This window comes from Condylostylus longicornis, unplaced genomic scaffold (assembly GCF_029603195.1).
Source record: "Condylostylus longicornis isolate FDR11 unplaced genomic scaffold, ASM2960319v2 ptg000022l, whole genome shotgun sequence".
NCBI classification, from domain to species: domain Eukaryota; kingdom Metazoa; phylum Arthropoda; class Insecta; order Diptera; family Dolichopodidae; genus Condylostylus; species Condylostylus longicornis.
Genome location: NW_026577991.1, coordinates 2,994,182 through 3,020,680, shown reverse-complemented (window position 1 = coordinate 3,020,680; position 26,499 = coordinate 2,994,182). Strand labels below are relative to the sequence as shown.

General features: G+C 25.0%; 2 protein-coding genes across 2 annotated transcripts in view; one reads left to right on the top strand and one right to left on the bottom strand.

The window, feature by feature from the left end:
* Positions 1-3,828: 3,828 nt before the first annotated feature.
* LOC129606898 (sex-determining region Y protein-like) lies at positions 3,829-6,220 on the bottom strand. Its single transcript, XM_055517520.1, has 2 exons — positions 5,887-6,220; positions 3,829-5,060 (listed from the first exon to the last, which is right to left on the bottom strand). Exon 2 carries the CDS (start codon positions 4,609-4,611, stop codon positions 3,934-3,936), a length of 678 nt encoding a protein of 225 aa, XP_055373495.1. The 5' UTR covers positions 4,612-5,060; positions 5,887-6,220; the 3' UTR covers positions 3,829-3,933.
* A 16,278-nt stretch (positions 6,221-22,498) lies between these two features.
* LOC129606970 (homeodomain-interacting protein kinase 2-like) overlaps positions 22,499-26,499 on the top strand; it is a 36,950-nt gene continuing 32,949 nt past the window's right edge. The window contains exon 1 of the mRNA XM_055517624.1: positions 22,499-23,718. The gene's annotated coding sequence lies outside the window, so the exon portion shown is untranslated. The remainder of the gene's footprint in view (positions 23,719-26,499) is intronic.

The window sequence follows — 26,499 nt, the reverse complement described above, 5'->3', positions numbered from 1 at the left end:
AGTAACTGATGCGTAGAAATTTAAGGAAAAAAAAATAAGAAACGAAATATAGAAACAAAAAAGAAAAAAGGATGAAACCAATACAAAACCAATCTTCCATTTACTCAACATAAAAGTATATACAAGATTTACAGAGTGTTTCACGTAAAACTGCGAATAACATCTTTGATTGTGATTAATTTCAAACAAAAAATTATTTTGGCGGAAGCCTGTTGAAAAAATGGATTCCGAAAACAAAAATGTTAATAATTCCGGAATCTTTCAATTGTATAGAGTAAACATCAGGCACTTGTTTTACAGATAATTGATGGCTCACCCTATATATTAAACATTAAAAACATAAAACAATTACAAAAACAAAATTTAAAATGAAAAAAAAATTATTTTTTTTCTTTCTCATAAGAATTCTTTATTAAAGAAACAATCCACAAGAAAAAATTTTTTCCTCATAAATCCTATATGATAACTTCTAAATTTCTAGGAGAAAACGTGTATAAGGTAACCTATTTCTATATCCACGCATTTTATATGTAAGACATAACCATGTTATACAAAATATCGAAAAAAAAAAATGTTGATACCCAAGGTAAAAGAAACCATTTATAAATTCTTTTCCTGTCCTCTATTTTTCCTCTTTTAACATTAATCAAAGTATATACGTGTATAACATCAAATATATTATTGGTATTCTACAGAAATTTATGTAGCATACATGTATTTATGTCATATTATATAATAGTTATATTTATATATACACTGCTTGTCTTCAAAATTGAAAGAATATAGAAAGTTACACAAGCTATTTTTAGAGATTAAAAAAATTTTCTTGTATTAAAATTGTTTTATTGAATATTACAATAATGTTTGTAAAATAGGCTCAAGAGATGAGAAACTCACAACAATACTCTTGGGTTGATTCTTATGTGAAAAGGGAGAGAATATTATTTCTTGTGTGAGAGGTAAGACATTTGTGATTCTGAAACAAAGTGACAATAAGACAGAAACAAGTAATTTTTTTTTGAAAAATTTTAGATCTTCCCCTGGAAATTCCAGAGGGAAAGCGTTAAAATTTGTCCAAAAATCTATTTTATACATCTTTAATGCTTAGTTAGAAAGATTTCCTCGTAAATTTTATTCGTACTACCGTTAAAATTATTTTCATTCATTCAACTTCTACGGTAAAAATTAAATAGGACACATGGTCTTCTTCAAAATATATAATTTTGGAAACGGCCCAGAAATTATAAGTAAATAAATTGGGTTCCTTAAAAAATTTTTTATAAATTTTTATTGTTATTTGATTCTCTTGCCTTTAAAGTCACAATAAAAGAACATTCAGTTAGGAGAGAACGACTTTTTCTATTGAAAAATTTACGTATTACAATTCCCAAAGTCCTTTAGGAATTTCTAAAGAAATCTACTATTTCTCCATAATTTTCTAAATATGTATACAAGCATGAAATAATAAAAAAAAAATTAAGTAATTGTAAAGATAAATTTAAGGTAAAAGTAATTTTAAATAAGTAGGTACTTTTAAAAAAATAAAGATAAACTTAAAATGAACTAATAAAGTGTATTTTAATAAAATAAAAATTAATTTTGTAGAACACTTAACTGAGTTTATTATATACAATGAATAAGAGAATGAAATAAAATACAAGAGAATTAAGAAAAGTTTTTATTTTACTACAAAAAATACAGTCAGATTTCCATAACAAGAATTACGATAACACGAATCGCACGAAAATTGGTTTGTGTTCGAGAGAATTCGCGTTAATTGAGATATGAAAAAAGTAAATATAAATATGATTACGAAATACAAAACAAAAATCTCCGTATACGAATAGTTTAGCAAATTTTCTCTTATGGGAGTTCATTTTATAGGAGTTGAACTGTAAATAATCTTTTATGTAATAATTAATTTATTATGTATATTTCTAATTTCATTGCAAATTCCGTTTGTGTATAATTCATCCTGACTTGCGCTAGAATGTCGTTTATAAACTCGAAATGCTATACAAAATTATTTGACTAGTATTAAAATAATGCACTCTTTCTTCTAGTCAATTTTCTCAAGTCACTCACAGATGTCGCTAAAATATTTATATTAAAAATTTGACTTTACATAATTAAAATACTTGACGTACGTACTCTTACCTCGTATTTGATCGTACTTTAATTAGTAACGAAATATTTTAGGATTATTTTCCAAACTCAAATTACTTATGAAAATCTAAAATCATTTCAGCAAACTATTTTTCAGAATTCCAGACTTGGAACTTCCAGAATCGACCACTCACGAACACATTAATAGTAATCCAAAAATTGTAAAATTTTTCTTCAATTTTAATCAGATTTTAATTCTAACAAACTTATTCAAAATTCCAAAATCTGTTCAATTCACAATATTCATTTCGTATTGTGCATAAATATACGCAAAGACTCATACAAACACACACACACAAAATATTTGTATTAAAGCAGCGCATTAAAAGGAGATCATTTTTCACAACTATCAATTTTTTTTTATTTTTCTTTTTTTTTTTAATAATAAATTACGTAATTTATAATTCTTCTTAAAAAGAAAAACAAATATAAAAAAAAATTTGGTAAGAAAACTATAGCATCACTAAAATTTTTCAAATTCAAATGAGAAAAATATACGATTAGCATAAGAGCCAGAGAGAGAAAGAGAAATGGGAAGAGAAAACGGTGATTTAAGAAATCAAAAAGAGTTTTAAAAAGAAATAGGGGAGGGGAGAGAAGAGAATGAAAGGAAAACAGAGAACATTTTAAAAAATAATCACAGTCATAAATTTCAAATAAAAATTTTTTACTGTTCTTTTTCACTTTTTTACTATTTTTTTTTTTTCATTTTTTTATTACTAATTTCTTACTTTACCCATTTAGTTTTCTATTTTCCTCGAAATTTTTTCTATAAAAATAATAATCTTATTTACTTATACCTAGGTATGTATGTGTATATTGTAAATACAACGATTATAGACGAAAAGAGTAAATTATATCTCAAAAAAATTTTAATAATAACAAAAATCTTCTTCATTTTCATTTCTTGAGTCATTAGATTTTATTTTTCATTTAAAATAAAATAATTTTTCTCAGTGTTTTTTTTTTAAGATGATCAATCAAAAATCTTCGCAGAATTTTCAAATTTTTTTTTGGAGAGATCTTAATAATACGATAACAAAATTAGAGAGATATTGTTATACAGAAGCATTTTGATAACATAATGAACTGTCATCTTAAAATTATATTGTTATACAGCGGCTAACAGTCCAAAAATTATATACTTTCCACCTTGTGTTCCATAATGCAGTATAGCATATAACTCAGAAATTAAGGTAGTTTAATTTACAAAATGAGAAATATGAAATCATATTGGCAAAAAATTAGCAATTACTTTAAGAATTTAGAGCGAATCCAAGTACATTTAAAAAAAAAAAAAACATCAAATTTTGACACCTTGAATAAGTTGACAATATTTATAAAAAAAATGGGGCTGTCCGGTTTCACAAAACTTTTGACATACATACAAATTATTTTGATTAAGTCAAATTTTGAGCAAAAAATATCAATGACTCTGTTTAGACATGTTTGCATTGATCATACCCACAACATTTACTTATTGTGCTTCTCACACAATAATTCTCGCTCTCTCCAACAAATAAATTTTATTTTTGTCAGACAGAGAGGGGATGTGAGAAGTATAAAAGAAGAGGTGTGAATTCCCTCAATGCATACACGTGTAAACAGACCAATAATCTTAAACAAAGTAAATTTTGAAAAATTCTCAATTACAAATTGTATATGAGTTCATTAACAAAATAATAATTATGTAAAATTTTTAAATTAATTTAAAAAAAAAATTAAATATTAAAGATAAATATAAATAAAATAAATAAATAAAATCAATTAACTTACATGATGATGATGATGATGATGCTGCTGTTGTTGCTGTTGTTGTTGTAATGGTAATTGTTGTTGTTGTTGTTGATAATACAAATGTTGATTTTGTTGTTGTGATTGTTGATGATGATGATGTTGATTATGATTAATATTATTATTATTAATATTATTATTACTGCTATGATGTTGTTGTTGTTGTTGTTGCTGTTGTTGTTTATCATAATCATATTGTTGACTTTCAATGAATTGTTGTTGTTGTTGTTGTAATTGATTATTATTTAATGGTAAATAATGTTGTCCATGTGTATATTGTTCATAAACATGTCTAACATGTTCTTTACGATTAATTGATGGTGAATTATCTTGATGATGATGATGATGTTGGTGTTGTTGTTGCTGATAATGCTGATGATGCTGTTGTTGTTGTTGTTGTTGGTGTTGTTGGTGCAGTTGATGATGATGTTGTTGTTGTTGTTGTTGATGATGTTGCTGCTGTTGATGATGCTGCTGTTGATGATGATGATGATGATGATGATGTTGTGTTGGTGGTGATGGCATATTATGACCAGAATGTGGTAAATGTGATGAATGTTGCATACCAACTTGATGACTATGATGATGTGGTACATGACCTTGTGATGCTTCAACCAATGTTGGTTGTATATGTGTTACAAATTGGGCCATTTTTTTTTCTTTTTAAAATTTGCGTTTTAAATTTTTAATTAAATTTTGTTTTGTTTTTGTATTTTTCTTGAGTCCTTGAGCTTATCTCTTTGATTTTTTGTTTTTCTCTGTGTATTGTTCGTTTTCAATTTTCAATTTTCAATGTTAAAATCCTTGAATCCTTGAGCATATATTATACAGTATAATTTTAATGTTGAACACATAAGATGATCGTACGTGATTAAATGAGGTTTTTTTTTTTTTTTATTTTTTTCGAATAGAAAAAAAAAAATTTTAAAAAACGAATTTCTTTCAGTATTTGCTATTTTTCTCTTTTTTTTCCTTATTTTTTTTATTATGGTTGTTGATTCTTTATTTTCCTTGTCTTTTTCTTAATATTTTTCTATTTTTTTTTTCTGTTCCATATAAAAGATTTACGACTTTCGTTTTTCACAAAACAAAAGAAAAAACTAAAAAAAAAAAATTAATTCACATTTTCCTTTTTTCTCAACGAATTGAAATTTTCTTTTTTCTGGTAAAGAAAACTAAAAAGAGTCCTCTGTCAAGGGCATTGAATTGGTTTTTGTTAAATTTTCGGTTTGAATTGATAATTTCAAATTTTTTCACAAAAATTAAATTTGAAAATTAAAAAATCTTTTTTTCACAATTTGTTCTATTCCTCAAGGACTACTTTTTTAAAAAAAAAACAAAATATCACAAAAAAAAATAAGAGTGAAAACATGAAAAAATTTTTTTTATTTTTAAATCCCAAATGGAAAATGAATTGTTGTTCTTTTTTTGATGGTATTTTTTTTTCGTCTTCTTTCTAATTTTTCTCAATTTTCCCTTTTAAATTTTAAATTTCCATAATTTTTTTTAAATATTCGTTAAAAAAATTGCTTCACTTTAATAGCAAATTTTGTTTTATTTTTTTCTTAATTTTACAAAATTCACCATGCCAACTCATTTAATGTTTTTCGTAGGATTAATTTTTAATCGTTATTTAATTATATTGGATTTCGTATAAAATCAAATACAATCAAATAGTAAAGATTTCTAGCCCCCTCTTCTATATTTAATTCACCTGAATTTTCCCTCTAAATTTTTATTTTTACTATACTTTTTTTTGTTCAATACCCTTAAATAGCCAAGTATTTACCCTTAAATGAGGGCTCGTTTCTAAAACGGAAGTGACAATTATAGTGTAAATTTCAAAAAAAATAAAATTCTAAGATAATTTTCAGTAATTTTTTATAATATTTTTTCGTATTAATTTTTTTTTCGAATATTTTTTACCAAAAAATTATTCACCACATTAATCATACAAGTATAAAATAGAAGCAATTCAAATTTAATTTTTTTAAATTTGCAAACACTTTTGTATATTCGCACAAATTTCTATGATTTCTTCACTTGCTTCTACATATATGTCCTTTCATTTAAAGGTTTTTCGAAATACAAAATAATAAAAATTTCACTAGTAACACACACAAACACAGTGTACATATAGAATTTGAAATTTGAAAGAAAACAAAAAATAAATGAAAAACAAAAATCGAGCGCAGGACTCTAATTAAAAAATATTGTAAAATATTTTAGTAAAAAATCGGGGAGATCGGAACGAACGATGTTAATCTGTTAGGTACCAAAGAAGAACTGATTTTTGTTTTTTTTGCAAAGAAAAATTATTTTGCTGTTATACAAAGCTGCAAATGAAAAAAAAAAATTTTTTTTTTGTTTGTATTTTGTTTTGTTTTTGAAAATATTTGTGTTTTACGTTTTGCTTTTTTTATGTTGTTTTTATGTACACACACATACACACACATTGGTTTATATACAAGGATACAAGGATATTATAATTACATATATTGTGTAGTGTAGTGTATGTATGTAAGTACGAAGAAGAGTAGATATTGAAAAAAGAAAAGCAGACATGGCATTTGTTTTTTGCTTTTTTGTTTTGTTTTTTTGCATTTTTTGATGAGTAAAAATTTCGTAGGAGGTTTTTTTTTTTTGTAGTATAGAGAAAAAAAAGGATAATAACAATAATAAAAAATTTTTGAAAGAAAAATAAAATGAAAAGAATTTTTGTTTTTTGCAAAAAAAAAAAAAACAAAAGAAAAATGAAAAAAGTTTTTCTTTTATTTTCACTTGAACTTTTTTTTGTTTTTGTTCTTTTTTACTTAAAGGATTTTTTTTTTGATATTTAAATGAAAAAAATAACGAAATTTTTGCATATGGTTAAAATGTTGAAAATTTTTTTTATTTGTAAATTTTTTAATACAATTTGTTTGTTTGTTTGTGTTGTTGTTTTTCTCTCAGCATGCATGCCACATTTTTTCTTGTTATTGTAATAATTATTGTGCTTAGAATAAGAAAAACAAATAAGAAAAAAAAATTTTTTTTAATGTCATTTATTTAAAATAGTTTTGGTTTATCATTTTTGTAATTTGTTTTTGTCAAATAAATTCAAAAATAGTTTTTTTTTAGTATTACAAACTTTTTCCTTTACTTAAAAATCAAAATTTTATTTTTAAAAAAATTGCATACTTTTAGGGTTATGAAAATATTTTTTTCATAAAATGTCATAAAATTTATTTATGAGCAAATTTTTTTTTTTTTTAGGAAATATTTAAAAAAAAAAATTTTATATTTTTGAATAAAATTTTAAGAAATAGGTGAATTCAACTTCGGACCGTATAATAAAACGTATAAGATTTGAGCGGGATTATTTTACGAAGATGTGAGACAAGAACTTTGACAACAATTTTATATTCATTGGACTATGTATGCTTTTTAATATTTCTTTAGTCTATTGAAAATTTTTACATATATGTACATTTTATAAAGCATGGCATGTAAAGGCAGTAGGACCAGTAATGTTGAAGAGTCGACAACAAAATTACAAGAATCAAGTATCAATATAAGTAAAGTGAATAAATAAATGGAAAAATACAGGTATAAACGAAGGTAAATTGTATGAATTTGAATTTTATAAACAAAAATTTAGTAAACAATTAAATTCAGAACAAAGTAGAATGCCGACTACGAATGACTTTAGATGTTAGTAGAATTAGAAAAGAAATATTGGGAATATCATTTGGTAATATAGTTTGTGAGTTTAAATTGGCTACATACATAATCACAAGGTGTTTGATAATAATGAAGCCTGTATTGACGTATAATATGGGCATGTGGTATACAATTATCCGGTTTCGTCAAGCAAATACAAATTTTCCAGAATATAGTTGCTTCTTAATATGTTGGATACTCCATGGTATGCACGTACGCAATAGTAACATTCATATGGAGAATTCGGTGTCTCTGAAGTAACTGAAAAACTGCCGTGAAACATATGGTATTATTGAAGTGGGAGCCTCTCGATTTATAGAGAAACAGCCTGAAAGACAATTTCGTCGACTACAAACAATAAATTATAAAAAGCCTTACGTTAGTAAGGCTTTTTATAATTTATTGTTTGTAGTCGACGACTACAACGTCGACTACAAACAATAAATTATAATTTATATTGTTTGTATTAAAAATATATTAATGATAACCATCATTTAACAATCAAATATAATAATTACTTTGTTCTTTATTGATTGCAGTTTAATAAATTTTATTATAGAACGTCATGTATAACAATTAGATTTAACAAAATGCATTCAATTAAATTTTTTATAAGGATAATAATTTGCCTTCAGTATTTCATTGGGCATTTTAATATACTAAATATTATAGAGAATATAGAAAATGTATGGAGGCTGTAAATTGTCATATTGCAAATTAAAATTGAATATCGTTTTTTTTTTTATTGTAATTATTTTAAGACATGACAATTTATATTTGAAATAGTAGATTGTATGTATACACACTATTTATGCTCAATTAAGATAAAATTAATAACAAATATGCAATAATATATTTGTTATACATTTATGTAGTATATCAGTTGTTATACATAAGCAAATAATATGTACGTATGCATTTAGAGTAACATATGAATTTTCTGTATATTAATGCAATTTTACTAATTCCGAATGGGAAATTTTACAAATTAAAAGAAGTTTTACAAAATAATACAAAATTTTCTGAATAAATGAGATTTTAGATTAATTTAGTTTTATATACACAGTGCACTTTTATTACAAAATCTGGCAATAAATGAATTAAGCAAGAATATTGTAGTAAGATAAATACAAATTAAATATAGCACTTGAATGAAATGTACAAGTTAGTAAGAGAGGCACTTTGGACTATAGAATACCTGCAACATTGTTGAAACGTTGGGTCTGATTTGCCGATTCCCACAAAATTACTTAAATTAAAATGGATGGTGAATCTTGAGGGGATATTTTATAGTATAATAGAAATTTTTTCGCCAATAGTCCGGGGGCACAATAAATCTTTACAATTAATGGTGCATTTTCAATTAAAATCTACAATCTATACAATTGTTGAAACGTTCATTCGACACCGTATGTTAAACTCCTAAGTTTTTTATACATGCGTTATATGTACTTACTGTGTACAGTAAAGCAAATTTGTAGTACAAATGCTTAAGCTGACAACACACGTAATGTATTTGAAGCCTACCCTACATAATATGTGCAAAAGCAATTCGTTAAATTTTATTCAGCCACATATACGCAAATTGGTCCAATGATGCCTCATAAATATTCTGAATAGCTTTCTTACTACAACCTTCTAATCTAAGTTCTAATATTAAGACCATAGTATAACATAATCACATAGTAAACTATAATTTTTTCAAATTAAATGAAAATTTCCATTTTATTATTCTTTATTATGTATATAGTATTCCTGTTCCTGTAAATTACAATACCGTGACGTAACGATGACATCATGCAACTAACAATGATTATATTTGAAAAAAATTTATTGCTTAACATAAAACTTGTATACGAAATGGAAGGAACTTTTATACTATATACAAAATAATATAGCGAAACTTATGAATATGAACGTATATACATGTATGTATGAGTGTATAACAAGGAGTACATTTATATTGAAAATTTTTTTTCTATTTGTTTTCAAAATTCATCTTTTCCTGTCTTATACACATATACATACATACGTATAAACTTTAAACAATAATTTAATGTTACTATTAAAATAATTGTTGCAAACTTCCTTTATTATTTGAGTTTCTCTTGGTTCTTGTTCAAAGTGATTCAACACATTAGAATATTTTTTTGATCTTGAGCCAAAATTTTATAATTGTAGTTGTAATAAAAAATTTTAGAATTTTTGTTCGTTTTATTTAATTAGCAGCCAACTAAAACTGGGTTAATTTACCAATCAAACTTTTGAACAGAAAATTATTTTATAATATTTAAGATGTAACTTTTAGTTTTACAACTGTTTGATTGCTTATTTGTATTCCATAGGTACATGTCCATAGGTACATAGGATTGATTATTTGTATTCCATACATACATTCAGCATACATGCAACTGTATGATCGCACAAAAATTAAGTAATCAAACATTAGTTTGTAATTTTCTAAAAATTGATTGCAATTTAGTAATTTCAAATAGTTTATTTGCCCGCTAATGTATGCCCTCAATTAATTTACAATCAAACAATAATTGCAAAACTATAAAAATTGCATATCTGCCATAGCCTTTAAATTCATAATAGTAGAATCAAACATTGCTCAATATTATTATATGTTTGATTCGATAAAAGTTTGATGAGAATTTGAAGTATGAAAGTCAACTGATTATGTTTGACATTAAAGTTTATTCAATAAAAAAATTGGAATGCTACTAAACTATCATCAAATTATTTTTGAAATTAGCGGAAAATAGCGGAAACTAAAATTTTGACCAATTTTTTACTCATTACAGAGGCATAACAGAAATAAGGTGCAAAATATTGAAATTAAATGAAAAATTTGTAATTTATTCTATAAATTGTTAAATATCAGCTGAAATAACCCTTTCCACACTGCAATATAAAGCAATGAACTGTATTTATCTTAATGGAAATTTCTTCATGCAACTGCAGAACAGATGGATGACGTAATCAAAGGAACGAGTTAAAGGCAGAAAAATTCATTAAAAAAATTTTTTCTCCTCGAACTGGACTCGAACCAGTGACCTACCGCTTTCTAGGCGGACGCTCTACCAAATAAGCTACAGAGGCATGAAGAAATTGCCGACGAAATGTTCTCTACATTCATAATTCAATGAACTGTACTTTGTGAGATCATTTGGTTTTTTTTGATCGCTGTTGTCAATTCTATATATGCTAACTTTATTTTACTTAAAATTGAACATTAACCTTTAAAGAAATTTAAAAAAAATCAAAAATATTCCCTCTATACCCACTCCTTTTTCCATTCCATCTGTTATATAAATGAGAGCGATTTATTTTCCTCTTATATTTGTGAGTGTATAGTGTTTTTTAAAGAGACGCGTTTCCCTACTCCCATTCTCTATACTCAAAGTATTTTTTTTATTCTACTTTATTTTGTTTTCTCTTGACTTTTCGTTTTACTATCTTTATACGTGTTTTTTTTCTCATTCTCTGTTTTTTCCATCGGTGTGCAAAACAATTTAAGAAAGCATTATTTCTCATTTATTTCTTAAACATACTCCTTTCTCCTTCTTTTTTTTCCTGTATATACTAAAAATATAAATTTTATTATTGTAAAGAAAAAGATTTTCTCTTAATCGCTCATCATAACTGTTTAACTTAATAAGAACAAAAATTTTATTTTATAAAATGTGAATGAACATTAAATTAATTTATATATATTTTTTTTGTGCATGTGACGATATGTGTGCCTTATATAATGCCCACATCGTATCATACAATTGTATATAATATTTAACGTATGAGCTTTGACCCTATCTCAGTTACTTAAAAATTATCAGTGTTAAGTGTACCCTAGGTGTTGTAATTGTGAGCTGCATTGTGAGTGAGTTTTTATAATGAATTCCGAGATTAATAGGAATATTACCGAAGAACAATAATTTACTTAAGAATATTATTTATAGTAAACCGATGAAAAAGACAGATAACCGAACGGCCGAATAGGTAGCCGAGCAGGAGAATTAAAAAATCGAAAGAAATGAATAGATGCACTGCCTTACTATTCGTGTAACTACAATCAATATTTGACCTTATAATTTTGAGGGGTAGAAACTCTTTCAAACAAGAAATTCGTAAACCTTTATTAGATGAAGGCAAATTTGAATCCACATACCCTAACATATATATACAAAATTTTAGGTGAAATAAAAGGAAATTGAGAACATAAGCGATACCTTTATATACTGTCTCATTTACTCCTATATACTTTAATTTTATTCTTTAGATTTCTTAAGAAAAATTTTGAAAAGAAGAAAAAATAAATTTCATGTTCGTATTTTGTACATAAGCGTATTTCCTTAATTTTTTCCTTTGAAATTTTTTACTAAATCTTTCACATTACATCAAAGATATTTTAAGGAATAAAAAAAATATGCGGAGTTGATATTACGCTAAACATCGTTTCCTAAATGTTATACGGAACCTATAAATACTTATTGTGTACACGTGCTACAGTTTGCAAGAATAAAATATTTTTCAAATTTTAAGCTCATCTTTTTAGCAAATTGTCATGTTTTCTTTAATAAAAATTTAATATGAAATTTTCATTTAAAAGAAAATCTACTAACCTTATTACCCTATTATTTCCTCATTTTTTTTAAAAGTCTTCAAAATACTATCATCACAGTAGATATTATAACTAAATATATACAAGTACATAATATGCTTTTCTTCCTTTATTAGTATATGACAGTATTATGTGTGAAATAAAAAGAAAGTGCTTTTATGAATACAATTACAGGCATCTAAATGCATTTATATAAGATTGTATAAACATAGAAAACATATGTATATATGTACATCCGTATGTGCACAAGCACATATTATGATTAACCATAAAAGCAAATAAACTTAATAAAAGAACAGAAATCAGAAGCGTAGTACTTAAATATGCTACAGGAAAATAGGAAGACAAAAAATTAAATTAAAAACAAAAGAAACCAACTTGAAATATTCAACACGACGTAACCATTTCTGTTATACACCATATTATAGGATTGCAGGTAATCTGAAATTTTTATAAAATAAATTGCATTTAATGAATTTCATATGTGATGTGATAAATTCTTTAAATATATAAAAGAAATTTATATAAAAACTAATAATATAAAAGAAAAAAGAATAAAAGTTTCGGTGGAGAAAGTTCAAAGTTGATTTTACTTTGAAGGTGAAACCCTCTGTATCCCGTAAAAATGCCAACTGTTCCCCTTCGGCTACAGGGCTCTTATTTATGTACAAATTAACCTGCCATCCCAAAGAAAAATTCCCAAATGACGGAAGTCATGGAAGCCGCAATCGCATCGGCTCTCTCATTTCCATCCACATTACTCTGCTTCGGAACCCAATACAAGGTTATCCTACATAGTCCGCATAAAGTACTCAAGGCTGCTTTGCACTACTTCTAAAATACCGGAACCCAATATCCCTGGAACCGCCCCTAAAGCGACACACTGCCTGCCACCGCCATAAAAGCCAATAAATTCTAGCAAACATAATATAAACGCACACATTCCTCATAAACTACCGTTTAAGAAACAAAATTTTTAAATTAAGCAGCCAACATCATTTCTTTTTTTATTTTTTTGCTCAATATTGCGAAATGGTAACTTTATTGACTAGAAACTAATTCCAAAATCTAATAAATGCAACTTACAAGATATTTTGTATGTTGAATTAAAAAGCAAAAATAATAAAAAAAAACCTCAACCATGCGCGTCCTGTAACTGTTTCTTTTTTATTTTCTATAATTTTTTTTATTTTTTCTCGTTTTTTGTTGTTGTTTTTGCCTATTTTTTGGCTCAAAATATGGGACATAAGGGAATGATTTCACATCCCGTCATATACATGCGTATACACACATACGCACTCTTCATTACATATAAACACGAGTATGTATCCGGTTGAAAGAGAAGAGGAAAATAACATATACACATATTGTATAGAATTGAGTGTATATAGGGGTAGGTACCTACCAAATTTAATCTGCCAAAAAATATAAAAATCGTTTCTTTTGCATATACCATTTATTTTCATTTCCAAATCAACATTTCTAGTTTAATGAAAATTTGTATGTATTTATATATGCAATGAGTATATTTCCACGTACATATATATGTCAAAATAAATTAAAAACAAAAAACATTCAAACAGTTGGGGGTTCAAGTTCTAGGATTTTATGGTTTTTCATTTTCCTTTTTCCACTTTCCTTTTTTTTGATCATTTTTATACAAACGCATTTTATTATCCAAATTTTCTTTCTCTACACACCTATATAGATATACACACATATGATATTACAATTTCAATATTCTATCTAATTTATTACAAAAACAGGGATAGAAAATGTAAGGATAAGGGATGATAAAAGATAGAACAAAGAAAAAACAGGATAGAAAACAAAAATAACAGGGAATTCTAAAGAAGAATTCGTAAAAAAAATTCCCTCTTATTACTCATCTAACATTTACTTATTGTACACAATCATACATATACACATTCGTAGTGTACACCAATACAAACAAAATTATTATAAATTCATTTAAAACATAAGTAATATTAATGTATTTGTATGTATCTAAAAATTCATCTGGATTATTCTCAACGGAGTACAAAAATCATATGAAAGTAAACCTGGACACTTTGATTTTCACTCTCTTTTTCCCAAAAACAAAAAAAACAAAACAAAATAAGAAATTGAGAAATTTTGTTATTACTTTACTTTTCATTTCCATATTTAAGCTCCTCTACTCTCCACTAAATTAAAAGAGAGAAAAATTTTGTGATTTTAATTAAAATTTTCATAATTTACTAGCATAACAGTAAATTATAATTATATTAGTACATAATTGGAATTTGAATTCAATTACACTGCACAGTAAGGTGTCATCATTGTAAAAACGGCTTTCTCTCTCTCTCTTTTTAGCGTTTCTATTGTCCAAGCCATAATTATTACAACACAATATTCATACAAACATTTCATATAGTAAATAACAAGTGATAGCAAAGTAAAAATTTAGGTACGAAAATAAAAAAAAAAAATAAATTCATATTAAAATATTGAGGATACTTGTGCTGCTATGCTCCAGCTGCTGCTGCTATTGCTATTATACCAGAAATGTTATCTATATAATAAATATGATTATTATTATATAATGTGGAATACTATTGGACACATTTCTAGGGACTAATTTAAATTAATGTTCGGATTAATGGAGACTAAAATACGAAAAAAAAAATAAAATTTTGTTTCGCCTTTTCTTGCTTTTTCGCTCTTTTAATTTTTTTTTTTTGTCTTATTTTATTTTTTGCTTTTAATTTATTAATGGTAGAAAGTACTTAGTGAAAAAAAAATAAATCTAATACAATTTTTTAGACTAGACTTGGACTTTAGAGAATACAATAAATATTTTGCAATTTTAATGTAATGGTTTTTTCTAGTGTCAGTGTGTTAAATTTACTTTAATATTTAAAAAAAAAAACAGAGGTGAGTATTACTTAATCACAATAACAATGAAGGTTAGGTTAGGTTGACGCCAGATAGGTCCGTTGTAATACCACTGGATTTCTATATACCTCACTTAACCCAACCAAACTCCTTAATTAATCGGTTTAGATCCCTAGCATTTACATTCGCCAGTTCCGTAACTCTTAAAAAAAAATGCGGCTCCAGGTATTTCCGACTTCCCTGTGTCAAAGCTACCATATTTTCATCCTTCTCCTCCTCCCAACAACTCCTCCAGAAACCATTAATCAATTAAAGTGATAATGTAAATTTTTTTAGAGATCCAATCGTATATTGATTTATTGGCTGGTGCTGTCGCCGGTCCATTTTGATATATCACTAACCCGTGACCACCTGTTGTTAAAGTACCAAAGAATTGCTGGTAAATTTTTTTTGGAAAATTACACTATCTATACAATTGAATGCGGTTCTTTTATTTTTATTTTGGTCTATATATACAATTATACTTAATAATGTCAGCATTGAATTAAATTTTGCTTAATTGGAGATTCAAATTCAAATATTTTAATAACTCAATTGCGTGCTACATTGACCTAGTTAATTTTACCTTGCCGAGATACAAACGTATATTCAAAGAGATATTAAATTTAAAATTCATTTTTTTCTCCAAAAATAAACTCCTATTCCTAAATCCTAAAAAAAAAACAGCATTCTAAATGAGTTCTCGTAACCTTAACATATTGTATATTATGCTATATATGAAGCTGTGTCTCTCTCTCTCTAAGAACATCTACGGCCAAATTTACATAATCGCAGTTACTACAATTTGCGTATCCTTTTAATATTTAACAAAATTATATAGATTTGATTTTCAATTTTTTTATCATAAGCCACAAACTAAATGAAATCAACAACAAGCAGAAAAAAATAGAAAAAAAAAGGCAAGAAAAAATCTATTGTGTGCGCCAAATGGTACATAAAATCAAAGTTCAATAACTTTTCGCTTATTATTCTATTTTTTTTGTATAATAGTTTTTTATTAATTTTAAATATAAAAAAAAAGAAGAGGAGAAAACCGAGTAGTCATCAATTCTATTGTTCTTTAAAAATATTAAAATACAACAAAAAAGGACACACAAAAACACAAAAAATCTAATCGAATAGATCAATGGAGCCCGATACAAAACCAAACTATTAAAAACCCTTTTATTTTTAAACTATAAAAAATGAAATTGAACAGTATTAGTCATTATCGTATTTGAATACATAACCCATGGGGAAAAATCTATTTTGTGTGATTAAATTTGGGAATTTAGTGACTCAAACACAATATTGCGTGCATTAGGATGAATTTCACCAGCATTTTGTGTCAAAGTAAAAGTAAATTCGTAAAAATTTAAATTGAATCACTTACATAGAACATAAAACATTTTATAATTTTAAAATTTTATTAAATTTCAACTAAATTTATAGTCAATATTGCCCTTTAAATCAGTCTTGCGTGCTTACACTCTAATGCGTCAATACACTCAACATTGACTCCTTCAAAATCTTCCTTTTTTATACTATTATATAAATATTTCTAATATATAAGAAATAAAAATTATTCAATCTATTAATTTTAATAATGGGAATTTTGAAAATTTTCATAGTACCAAAATATTATGCTAGCTATGTACACCAAAATTTGCCGCATCATCATGATTTTAATAGTTAATTTAAAAAACATTGCCACGTTGATAATTTCTATGTACAATCCTTATGTATATTTGCTCTAATATTGAACAACAAAAAAATCTTTTATAATATATTTGTATTATATAAATTGTATAGAAGAAGACACAAAACTTTTTACATAACTTGAGGCGTTTTCTATTAAGCTAAATACTATACAAGAGAAAATTATTGATATATGAATTTTTCTCTTAAATAATATCAAATTTAAGGGGGAGAATGCTTTATGCTTATTCATAAAAGCAATTAAATTGTTATTTAAGTACAAAATACATACATATATACAAATATACATAATATACAAAATGGGTGATTTTCAAAGCGTTAAGGTTTTATATTTAAAGCGAAATGCGAAAATAATTGCAAATTTGAACAAAATTTTTCTTAAAATAAATAAATTTATGGTTGTCTCTTATATTTTCAAAATAAAATTTTATATAATCACAACTACGCTTTAGGTAATCTGTTTGAAGGGTGTATAATTTTAAACTAATGTTTTGCACATTATGTCAGCAATTAATTATTTTCCAAAACTGCAACCAATATTGGATTGTCCATTAAAACAAAAAATTTCCAGCTCTCACCATATGAAAAGACATACTCGTATAATTGCGGCAATATCGGCGGCCAATCAAAACCACCAAAATGTTCTGTATAGCGTCAACTGAAAATCGTTCTTAATTAATATCATTAAGCGGTGTTTGGGTTATAGTCCCCCCCCCCCCCCATGCGGTAAATTATAAACTTAATAACATTTGCTAATTATACTACGTCAAATCACATTGTCAAGTGATGAAAAGTGAAAACACTAAAAACCAAACATAAAAAAAAATAAAAACACCCGTTACAATGATTATTTGTTTTATAAATGAATGTACTTCGTGCCAGCAATTAATATCTCTATATCGATATTTTAACCTCTCTCTCTCTCTCTCTCACTCTGTCTCTATTATAAATATTTAATTATGTAACACGAGTGTTAATTTCTTCTTTATTTATTTTTATATTGGAAAACTTTCCATTTACACTCAAAAGTTTATTATCGCCTTATTACTCAGTGTTTATTATTTGTGTATAATTTTAAATTATTTTTTAAAAACAAAATTTTAATCCTCCTGTTATAGTCTTTAATTTCCTTTAAAAGAAGCAACCTTTTGCTTGTTTTTTCTAGCATAAAAAGTTAATTTTGTTAAAATTATAGAAAATTCTCATTATTGGCTAATACTAATCAAATTATGACGTTTATTTTATTTACATAATCAATAAAATTACTCACATTCATGTACACATTGCTAGAATTCTGTAAAACACATTGTACGTAATTTAAGGTTATTGACCAAAAATAAAAATATTTTCGTGTATAATGAGTAAAAAAAATAATATAGTTAAGTATGTTTTTGGATTGAATGACTTTATTTTGGAAATTTCATTAGAAAATTATTATAAAATCAATATTATAAGACGAGACGAGACGTTGTTTTTTTTAATATTCCAAAAATAATAATGTATTTAGTGATTATTACAATTCAGTAAAAAATATGGTATAATAACTTTTTGGATTTGAGCTTGAATTTTCAATTAGATTTTTTTGTTGAATTAAAAAATTAATTTTATTTAGTTTATTGAAAAAGTTTTACAATATGGATGAGAATAAAGTGAGTAAGTATAAAATATACACTAAGTGTCCAATTTAAATAAGGACGTATGACCTACAATTCTGTCAAAAATTTTTAAAAACCGCATATTTTAATAAGATCTAATGAAATACGACGCGACGTACTGTACGCCTGCCTTTTAAACTTTCAAAATTGGCAAATTCAAATTTCATACGACTTTTTTTTATGTTGGGCACTTAGTTAGTTCTTAATCAGAATTTTTATTGTTTTAATATTATTTATTAATTTTTTCTCGACAGGAAAAAATTTAAACCAACAAAAAAGAGAAATGAACGTACCCACAAAATATCAAAATAAAAATTTTTTTGATGAACAAAATTTTAAAAGAATTTCCCAAAGAGGGAAATTTCGCGGTAGAAGCAAGCGAAGAAGGCTTTGCTTAAAGGGCCAAACCCCATAGATAAGAGCCAGAAAAAGTGATATGGCTGTGAGATGCATCCAAATAAATTTGCTTACCAGGGCATTTACGAATGTTCTGGTTCATTAAATATATTAATGTTCGACTCGAAATCGCCAAGAGCCTTACATAGTGAATGATCACTCCCGGAAGACTTCTCCCATCCAGAAAGAACTAACGAACTTCTGTGAAAGGAGGAACGTTCAACTGTTAATATGAAGTGACTCTAATCACCGGCAATCATCACCGTCTGGGGAAACAGCGATATGAATAAAAGAGGTTTGTGCCTGCTTCAATTTATATATAGCAAAAAATTAGTGAATGAAAACAACAGGCCTACGTTCATAAATCCCATTAGAAAAGATTCCATGATATCACTCTGCGCACTCAGTTTATCTACAATCGATTGTACATGTTTAAAATGAGACATCCATGTCCGATCATAGATAGAATAGAATTGATATTCTAGTCTCCCGGGACTTAGCAGAAGAAATATATCGGGTGCCTATCAAACCACAGATTGGAGTTAATTCGACACTCTCCTCATAGATAATTCTTAAAATTAATCACAAACATTTTATAATTTTTATTTTATTTTTAATATATTAAAATAAAAAGAGGAATTCTTTTAACATTAAAATTTAACAGTCTGGGGTAACAGCAAAACTGTATATTAACTTGCAAAACTTTTAGCTTCTATTCTATGTACGAGTACGTCGATGTATTTTTATGTTTAAATTGTGTGGGCAGTAAACCATTATAAAACAACCTTGCCTTCATTTTTTGTTTCATATTTCAAAGGTCAACTTTGAATTTACTGTTTTTTTCATCAAACATACTTGTATGTTATTAAAATACATATGCACATACATATGTGTATTTGCAAAGTGGAAACGATTATAAATCAATATAAAATTGTTGAAATTTTATTGTAATATAACCTTCAATAAATATTATTTTTTTGGTTTTTTCAAAAAGATGCTCATATTTCAGCAATAAAATCAAAAAAAAAAAGAAGAAAAAAAATTTAACATGTATGCGATTTAATTGTCACAAGTCATTTGATTTTCCACATTTTTGGCTCCGATATGTATTAGAATTTATTTCTATTTATGTTCAAATTTATGTGAACAAACTTGGATTTGTTCTTTTTTTTTGTTTTCATTTATGGTTAATATTAGAGTATGTATGTATATCCGAACATACACTTAAAATGGGTATGTATGTATGTTATATGCACCTATACATTACATGGCATGCAATTTTTCCACATTATTCTTACGTTCCTGAACAAATATTGTAAAGGATATCGTGATTTTTCTTATAGGTATTTAATAATGTATAATATAACTATCATAAAATATAAAAATTATTTGAATCATGAAAAATCAAAATGACAAAAATATAGAATTGATAAAATTTCAAAAATTTTCATTCAAAAACGAGAAAAGATAGAGTTGACCGTGTCAACTCTGTGATACCCGTACGAATTTGTTATCCTATTAACAATCCTTACCATATTAATTTATGTAAAATTTCAGTATTGTGTTTTCAATATTTTCCAAGATATGGCCATTTACTATTAAAGTTGTACGGCAGCTACCAGAACGAGCCAAGCAATTTCAACAACTCTCATCATATACATTTGCCCTACTAATATATTCGCTTGTGTGAAATTTCAATAACACATCTTTTATAGTTTCTGAGATACAGCTACGTAACTTTTGAAGTTGTATGGCAGCTACCAGAAGGAGCCAAATAATTTCAACAATTCTCATCAAGAACATTGGTCCTATCAGTATATTTAATTGTGCAAAATTTTAATACCAAAGCTTTTATAGTTTCTAAGTTATAGTCAAATAATTTTGAATTTGTATGGCAGCAATACCCGACCCGTACTTCGATTAGTCATACCCAATTTAAATAGGGTTCTGGCATGTACTATAGTGAATCATTTGTGACGCTGATCAAAAACATACACTTGAGTCTATATCTCAGACCATTATTTTTTAGCGTTACGAACGGTAATTCAAATTTAGTATTCCCTTCGAACATACGTTCGTACGGGTATAGTAAGAGTTTAAAATGCATAAATCGAAATTTAAAAATAAACTGTTAGTTTGTCAAATTAGATGTTGCTGTACATACTATATAACTAGTCTCAAATAAGCTTGTTGTAAAAAAGTTTGCTTGATAGTTTATCGATTTTAAAATAAGAAATTAAATTTCGCAAATAAATAACTGTAATTTTATTTTTTTTTTGACCAAATTCGAATGAACCAGGCAAGAAAAAACTTATTTTAATATGTAATTTCAGTTCATTTAGTGTAAAAAATTGTTTTATATTCTAAAAACATACTCGTATAAGCATTAATTAAACAACAGATGGCTTAGTGTTTTCTTTAAATTTAAAACATCAGCACCCTCATCTATGTGATATTTTCCTAACTTTTTTTTTTTAATTTTTATTGTCTTTCTTCTTTCTCCATTAAAATTTTTAGCAATACTAAATTGGTTTGAACCTTCACTAAAATATTTATCCTGGTTAAAAAATAATAAATTCCTTCCAAACAGAGCCGTTTAGACTTATTGCAATTAGCATTAAATTTAAATTTATGTGTTTACAAATACGCTTAAATATTCTTTACAAATAGATGTTATGATTTTAAGTGGCATAAAATAAAATTTTTATATTTCTAAAATTTTAAAATTATGTTAGGTTAAATGAGAGAAAATTTATAAAAAAAAAATTAAATAAATTTTAATAATTAATAAACTTCTAGTTTTTAGTTCTGAAACAACATGATTAAAAAATAACTCAGTTACATTTTGAAATTAAAGCAATTTGTTAAAAAATTATACAACTTTTAAAAATATTTTATTATTAAATAAGTTAATTGAAGACACTTATAAAACAATTTTTTAATTTTGTTGTAACAAATAAATACATATATTGTTATGGCAACATGGTAAATGTCAAAGGAAACGATTTAAAATTCACCACAACTGAATTGCCTTGTCATACGTAACATATTGGTTAATAAATAAATTTATATGAAAACCAACCCAACAAAAAATTCACAATTTCATCATCTGAAATAATTTCATACAAGTAGAAATAAGAAACAAAAATTTGTTCTAACTACTGCTGAAAAACCAAATAAATAAAAATTTTATATTTATAAAATATAATTTCAATATGTAACATTAATAATTAATATTATTTAATTATACTTTTCTAAAATTCACAATATAAAAATAATTTTTTTTTTGTATTATTAAAATTGTGAATTTTCTGTTCTCTGCAAATATGTCACATTATTTAGTTTTCTAATGGTGTGTTTCTATTGTGAATGCCTATTCAAAGAAAAAATATTATATGAAATGTCGTCTTCACTTCATACACATATGTACACACATATTTATTTTTTTTTGGCATATACGCAAAATATTTTCATAGAATTTCATTAAAAATTATTTTCACCACACCACCACCACAATGCTACCATATACATTTGGACAGAGCCAGAGAGAAATAGAAACGAAAAAATGGCGGTCGGTCGTAGTTGGTGACTGGACGGAATTTTTTTTTTTAATAATTTTTTTTATTAATATCTATAATTGAAAAAAACTTGAAAACAATTTTTCATTTTTTAATTTTAATTATTTTCGATTGTGTTTTATCAAAAATAATTTACAAATAAAAAAGAAAAACTTACTTAATAATTAATTAAAAATGAAAAGAAACTTTAAAAATAAAAAAAAAAAAATGAAAAATTGAAAAAAAAATTTTTTAAATGAAAATTTATAAAAATCTTTTGTTATGTGTGTAAAATAATACAAAAAAAAAGAAAAAAAAAATGGTACAATGTACAAAAAAATAAATATAAAAGAAAAATACAACAACAACAATAGTGAAGAAAATATAATAATATAAAAATAATATGAATGTAAATATAAATATATATACATATATATGTATATATATATAATTTAATATATAAGTAAATATATTTAAATATTAAAGAAAGAAAATAATTAAACATATAAGTAGTTATATATGTATATACATACTAACATATATAACAACATATTATTGTGAATAATTTATAATATCATTGTGGTTATGTGGTCTTCTTATAAATAACAACAGCAACACACATACGCATTTCTCACAAGTCTAAAAATAAAAAAATAAACTAAAAACGTGAAAAGTGAAAAATTAATTAAAGAAAAAAAAAAATTAAGTTTTTTCCAATTTTTTTTTAATTTTATTTTTTTTTTTCTGTGTTTTCTTGAAAAATAATTGCTTATTTTATTTTTTCATAAAGAAATTTCAAAAAAAAAGAATTGTGTGTATGTAGAAATGCGTACACTTTAAAAATTAATGTGTTTCAAAAAAAAAAATAAATTAAAATTTTTGTATAAGAGAGGAGAAAAATTAAAAAATTTCAATAAAATAAAATCATAATAAAATTACAAAAAAAAAAAGTTGAATGTATTTAAGAAAAAAATTTAAAAATACAAAAAATTTCTGAAAAAAAAAAACAACACTGAGAAAAAAAAATTTTTTAAAAATGAAATTTAAATAAAAAATATTTTTTTTGTTAATTTTCTCATATTTTAATAAGTATAAAGAGTAAAATAAAATACAAAAAAAAATTTTTTTGGTTTAAAAAAAAAAAACAGAAAAAATGTTGGCCTATTTTTGCATCTTGCAAAGAAAAAAGGTAAAAAAAAAAATTTTTGAAAGCACAAAAAAAATATTATAATTTTTTTTTTTTTTTGCTTAATTTTCTTGCTTTTGTACTTTATAAATTTTCTGCTTTTGTTGCTTATTTTATTATCTGCAGGGCATTGTAACCATTCTTATGTAGGTATATATTTCTTTTTCTTGTTTTTTGTTATTGTTGCTTTTATATTTTCTCGAAACAAAATGTACAACGTAATTGCATACATGTTAAAAAAAAAAAAAATTTTTCATTTTTTTTTTTTTTTAGTTCTTACGTACCTACCTATCCTATACCTATCTACCTCTCTACCTATATATCTAAAATACAGAAAGGTATGTAGGTACGCTACTAATTTAAAAAGAAAATACTATCGAAAATATATAAAAGTTTGTTATTTATTACGTAGAATATGGTACACGTAAGACAGAATATGGTCGTACGTAAGTACGTATGATATTCGTGGCTATATCAAAAAATATATGGTGCTACGTACTTACATATTCTTACTAACGTGTAAAATTATTAAAAAATAATTTTAAATTTAGATTAAAATACTTATTGTATTTATAAAATGCTTATGTACCTAAGCTTGTATTATTAATATAATTAATGTAGAACAAAAATTTAATTTTATTTTTAAGTAACTGTGTAGTATATTTTCTGTGTATATTGTATGTCGCTATGATGTGAATACCCTTAAGTATAATATAAGTACGTACAAGAATTCATCTATAACAATATTAGCTGAAAATTAAAAAAAAAAAATACTGTCACTTCAAAATTTCCCTACTATTTGCATGCTACTGAATTCCTATCACAATTCGGCAATCAACTTAAAAGCTAAATTGTTAAGAACATAAGTTTCGAATAAGTGTGTACTTATGTTAAAAAGTGAGTGACATCGAGTTTTCGTTTACGTAATTTGATTACTGTATAATTCGATTTTTAAAAGTAAAATCTATATGGTTTTCAGTAGGTACCAGTAAATTTTGTATCTAAAAAATGCATAGCATATTAATAATACGTTTCAATTTAAAATAGAATTTATAGTAGTATTAAGTATTACAAAATTAATAATGGCAGTAGTATAAAAGTGTAGTAGTTTAGTAGATAAATTCAAACTAGATACCTATACATTTTTATCTACTTACCATATGACCAGAAATTTAAAATTATTGTCAAATTATTTTTACATTTTTAATTTTACAGTTTATGTAAGTAAAAATTGGTAAAAATTTTACATTTCTGAACTCCGGCCAATTAATATAATATAATTGTCCCATCCCTGATCATTTTTGGTGTTTGATGTTTGCTTTAAAATTTTTAAATAAAACAGCACATAATCAAGTTGATAAATACTTGAATATCGGTTATAGTTGTAGGTACCTACCTACTTAGTACTTACATATTTACGTAGCGTGCCAATACGTGTTACATATAAGTAAATACATACATACATTTATTGGTATATATGCATAATAAATATGTTTTTTACTTTTTGCTAATTATAATATTTAATAATATTTAAAATAATACAAACAAACAAATAAAATAAATAAAAATAATTTACGTATGCTAAAATATTAAAATAATAAGAAAAAAAAATGAAAAACAACCAACATCTTTTTAATATTCTATAGAGAGTACAAAGTAAACAAGTATGAAAAAAATAAAAACAAAAACAATGCAAAATCGACTACGTCACGTCGACGTGACATTCAAGTCTTGGTTAATAGGAGAGAGAGGTAAAAAAATCGCACATACTTACATACATTCTTACTTGCTTTACAAGTAAGTAAATACTTATAATTTGTAAAAAAAAAAAAAAGAAATACTGAAAAATATAAAACAGAGCTTTCCCCAAATCGTAATTCGTGTTTTGACTTGTGTTGTGTTTCTTGTAGCTAGGTATGTAAATACATTACATATTTTTATTTTTCTTGAAAATATATTTGCTTACTTACATACATACATACGTATACAAATTTGTTTCTCCTCTTCTCTTAATTTAAACTAGTTATATTAAAAAATAAATAAATAGTATAGCGACAGTTATTATTATGAAGGTGATTCCATCGAATATTAATACATTCATACCCAATAATAATATTAAATTTAAGTATAAATGTATATTGTCATTACTCGAAAATAAAAAATTATAAAATTAATAAAGAAATAAAATTGAAATAAAAATGAATAAATACTTAGAGTGATAAGTATGTGAACATATATATATATATATATATTTTATTATACATATTTAATCAGTCTGTAATTATAAATAAAGTAGGGATAAGGTTATATTTTACACCTCAAATATTAAGTATATACAGTGTACATGTTATACTTAATTGAACACAAACACACTTTTAAATACATTACAATTAAAATATTCTGAAAAATTAATTTATTTTTCTTTTTTTTTTGCGTTCTTCTGTTTTAGCAGTTCAAATAAGGTAATCATAATTTTGTAATTAAAATGAAATTGCTATGATGAAATTTTTTTTTTAAGTAACGAACTAAATTTGTTTTAAAATTACAATATTTTTTAAAGTTTAATTCTAAATAAGGTATTAGACAGCTGTTAAATAAATAAAATTGAATATTTAAATTTCTTTGATTCTTGTAAGGAATTTTTTATTTAATTTAAACGCAAAAACCTGTAAATATTTTTTGAAAAAAAAAAACTAGTTCATTCTGACAAATTTTATCACAATTTTTTCGCAATAAATTAAATTAAATTGCTTAAGCAGTAGACATATGCAGTATTGCCGAAAA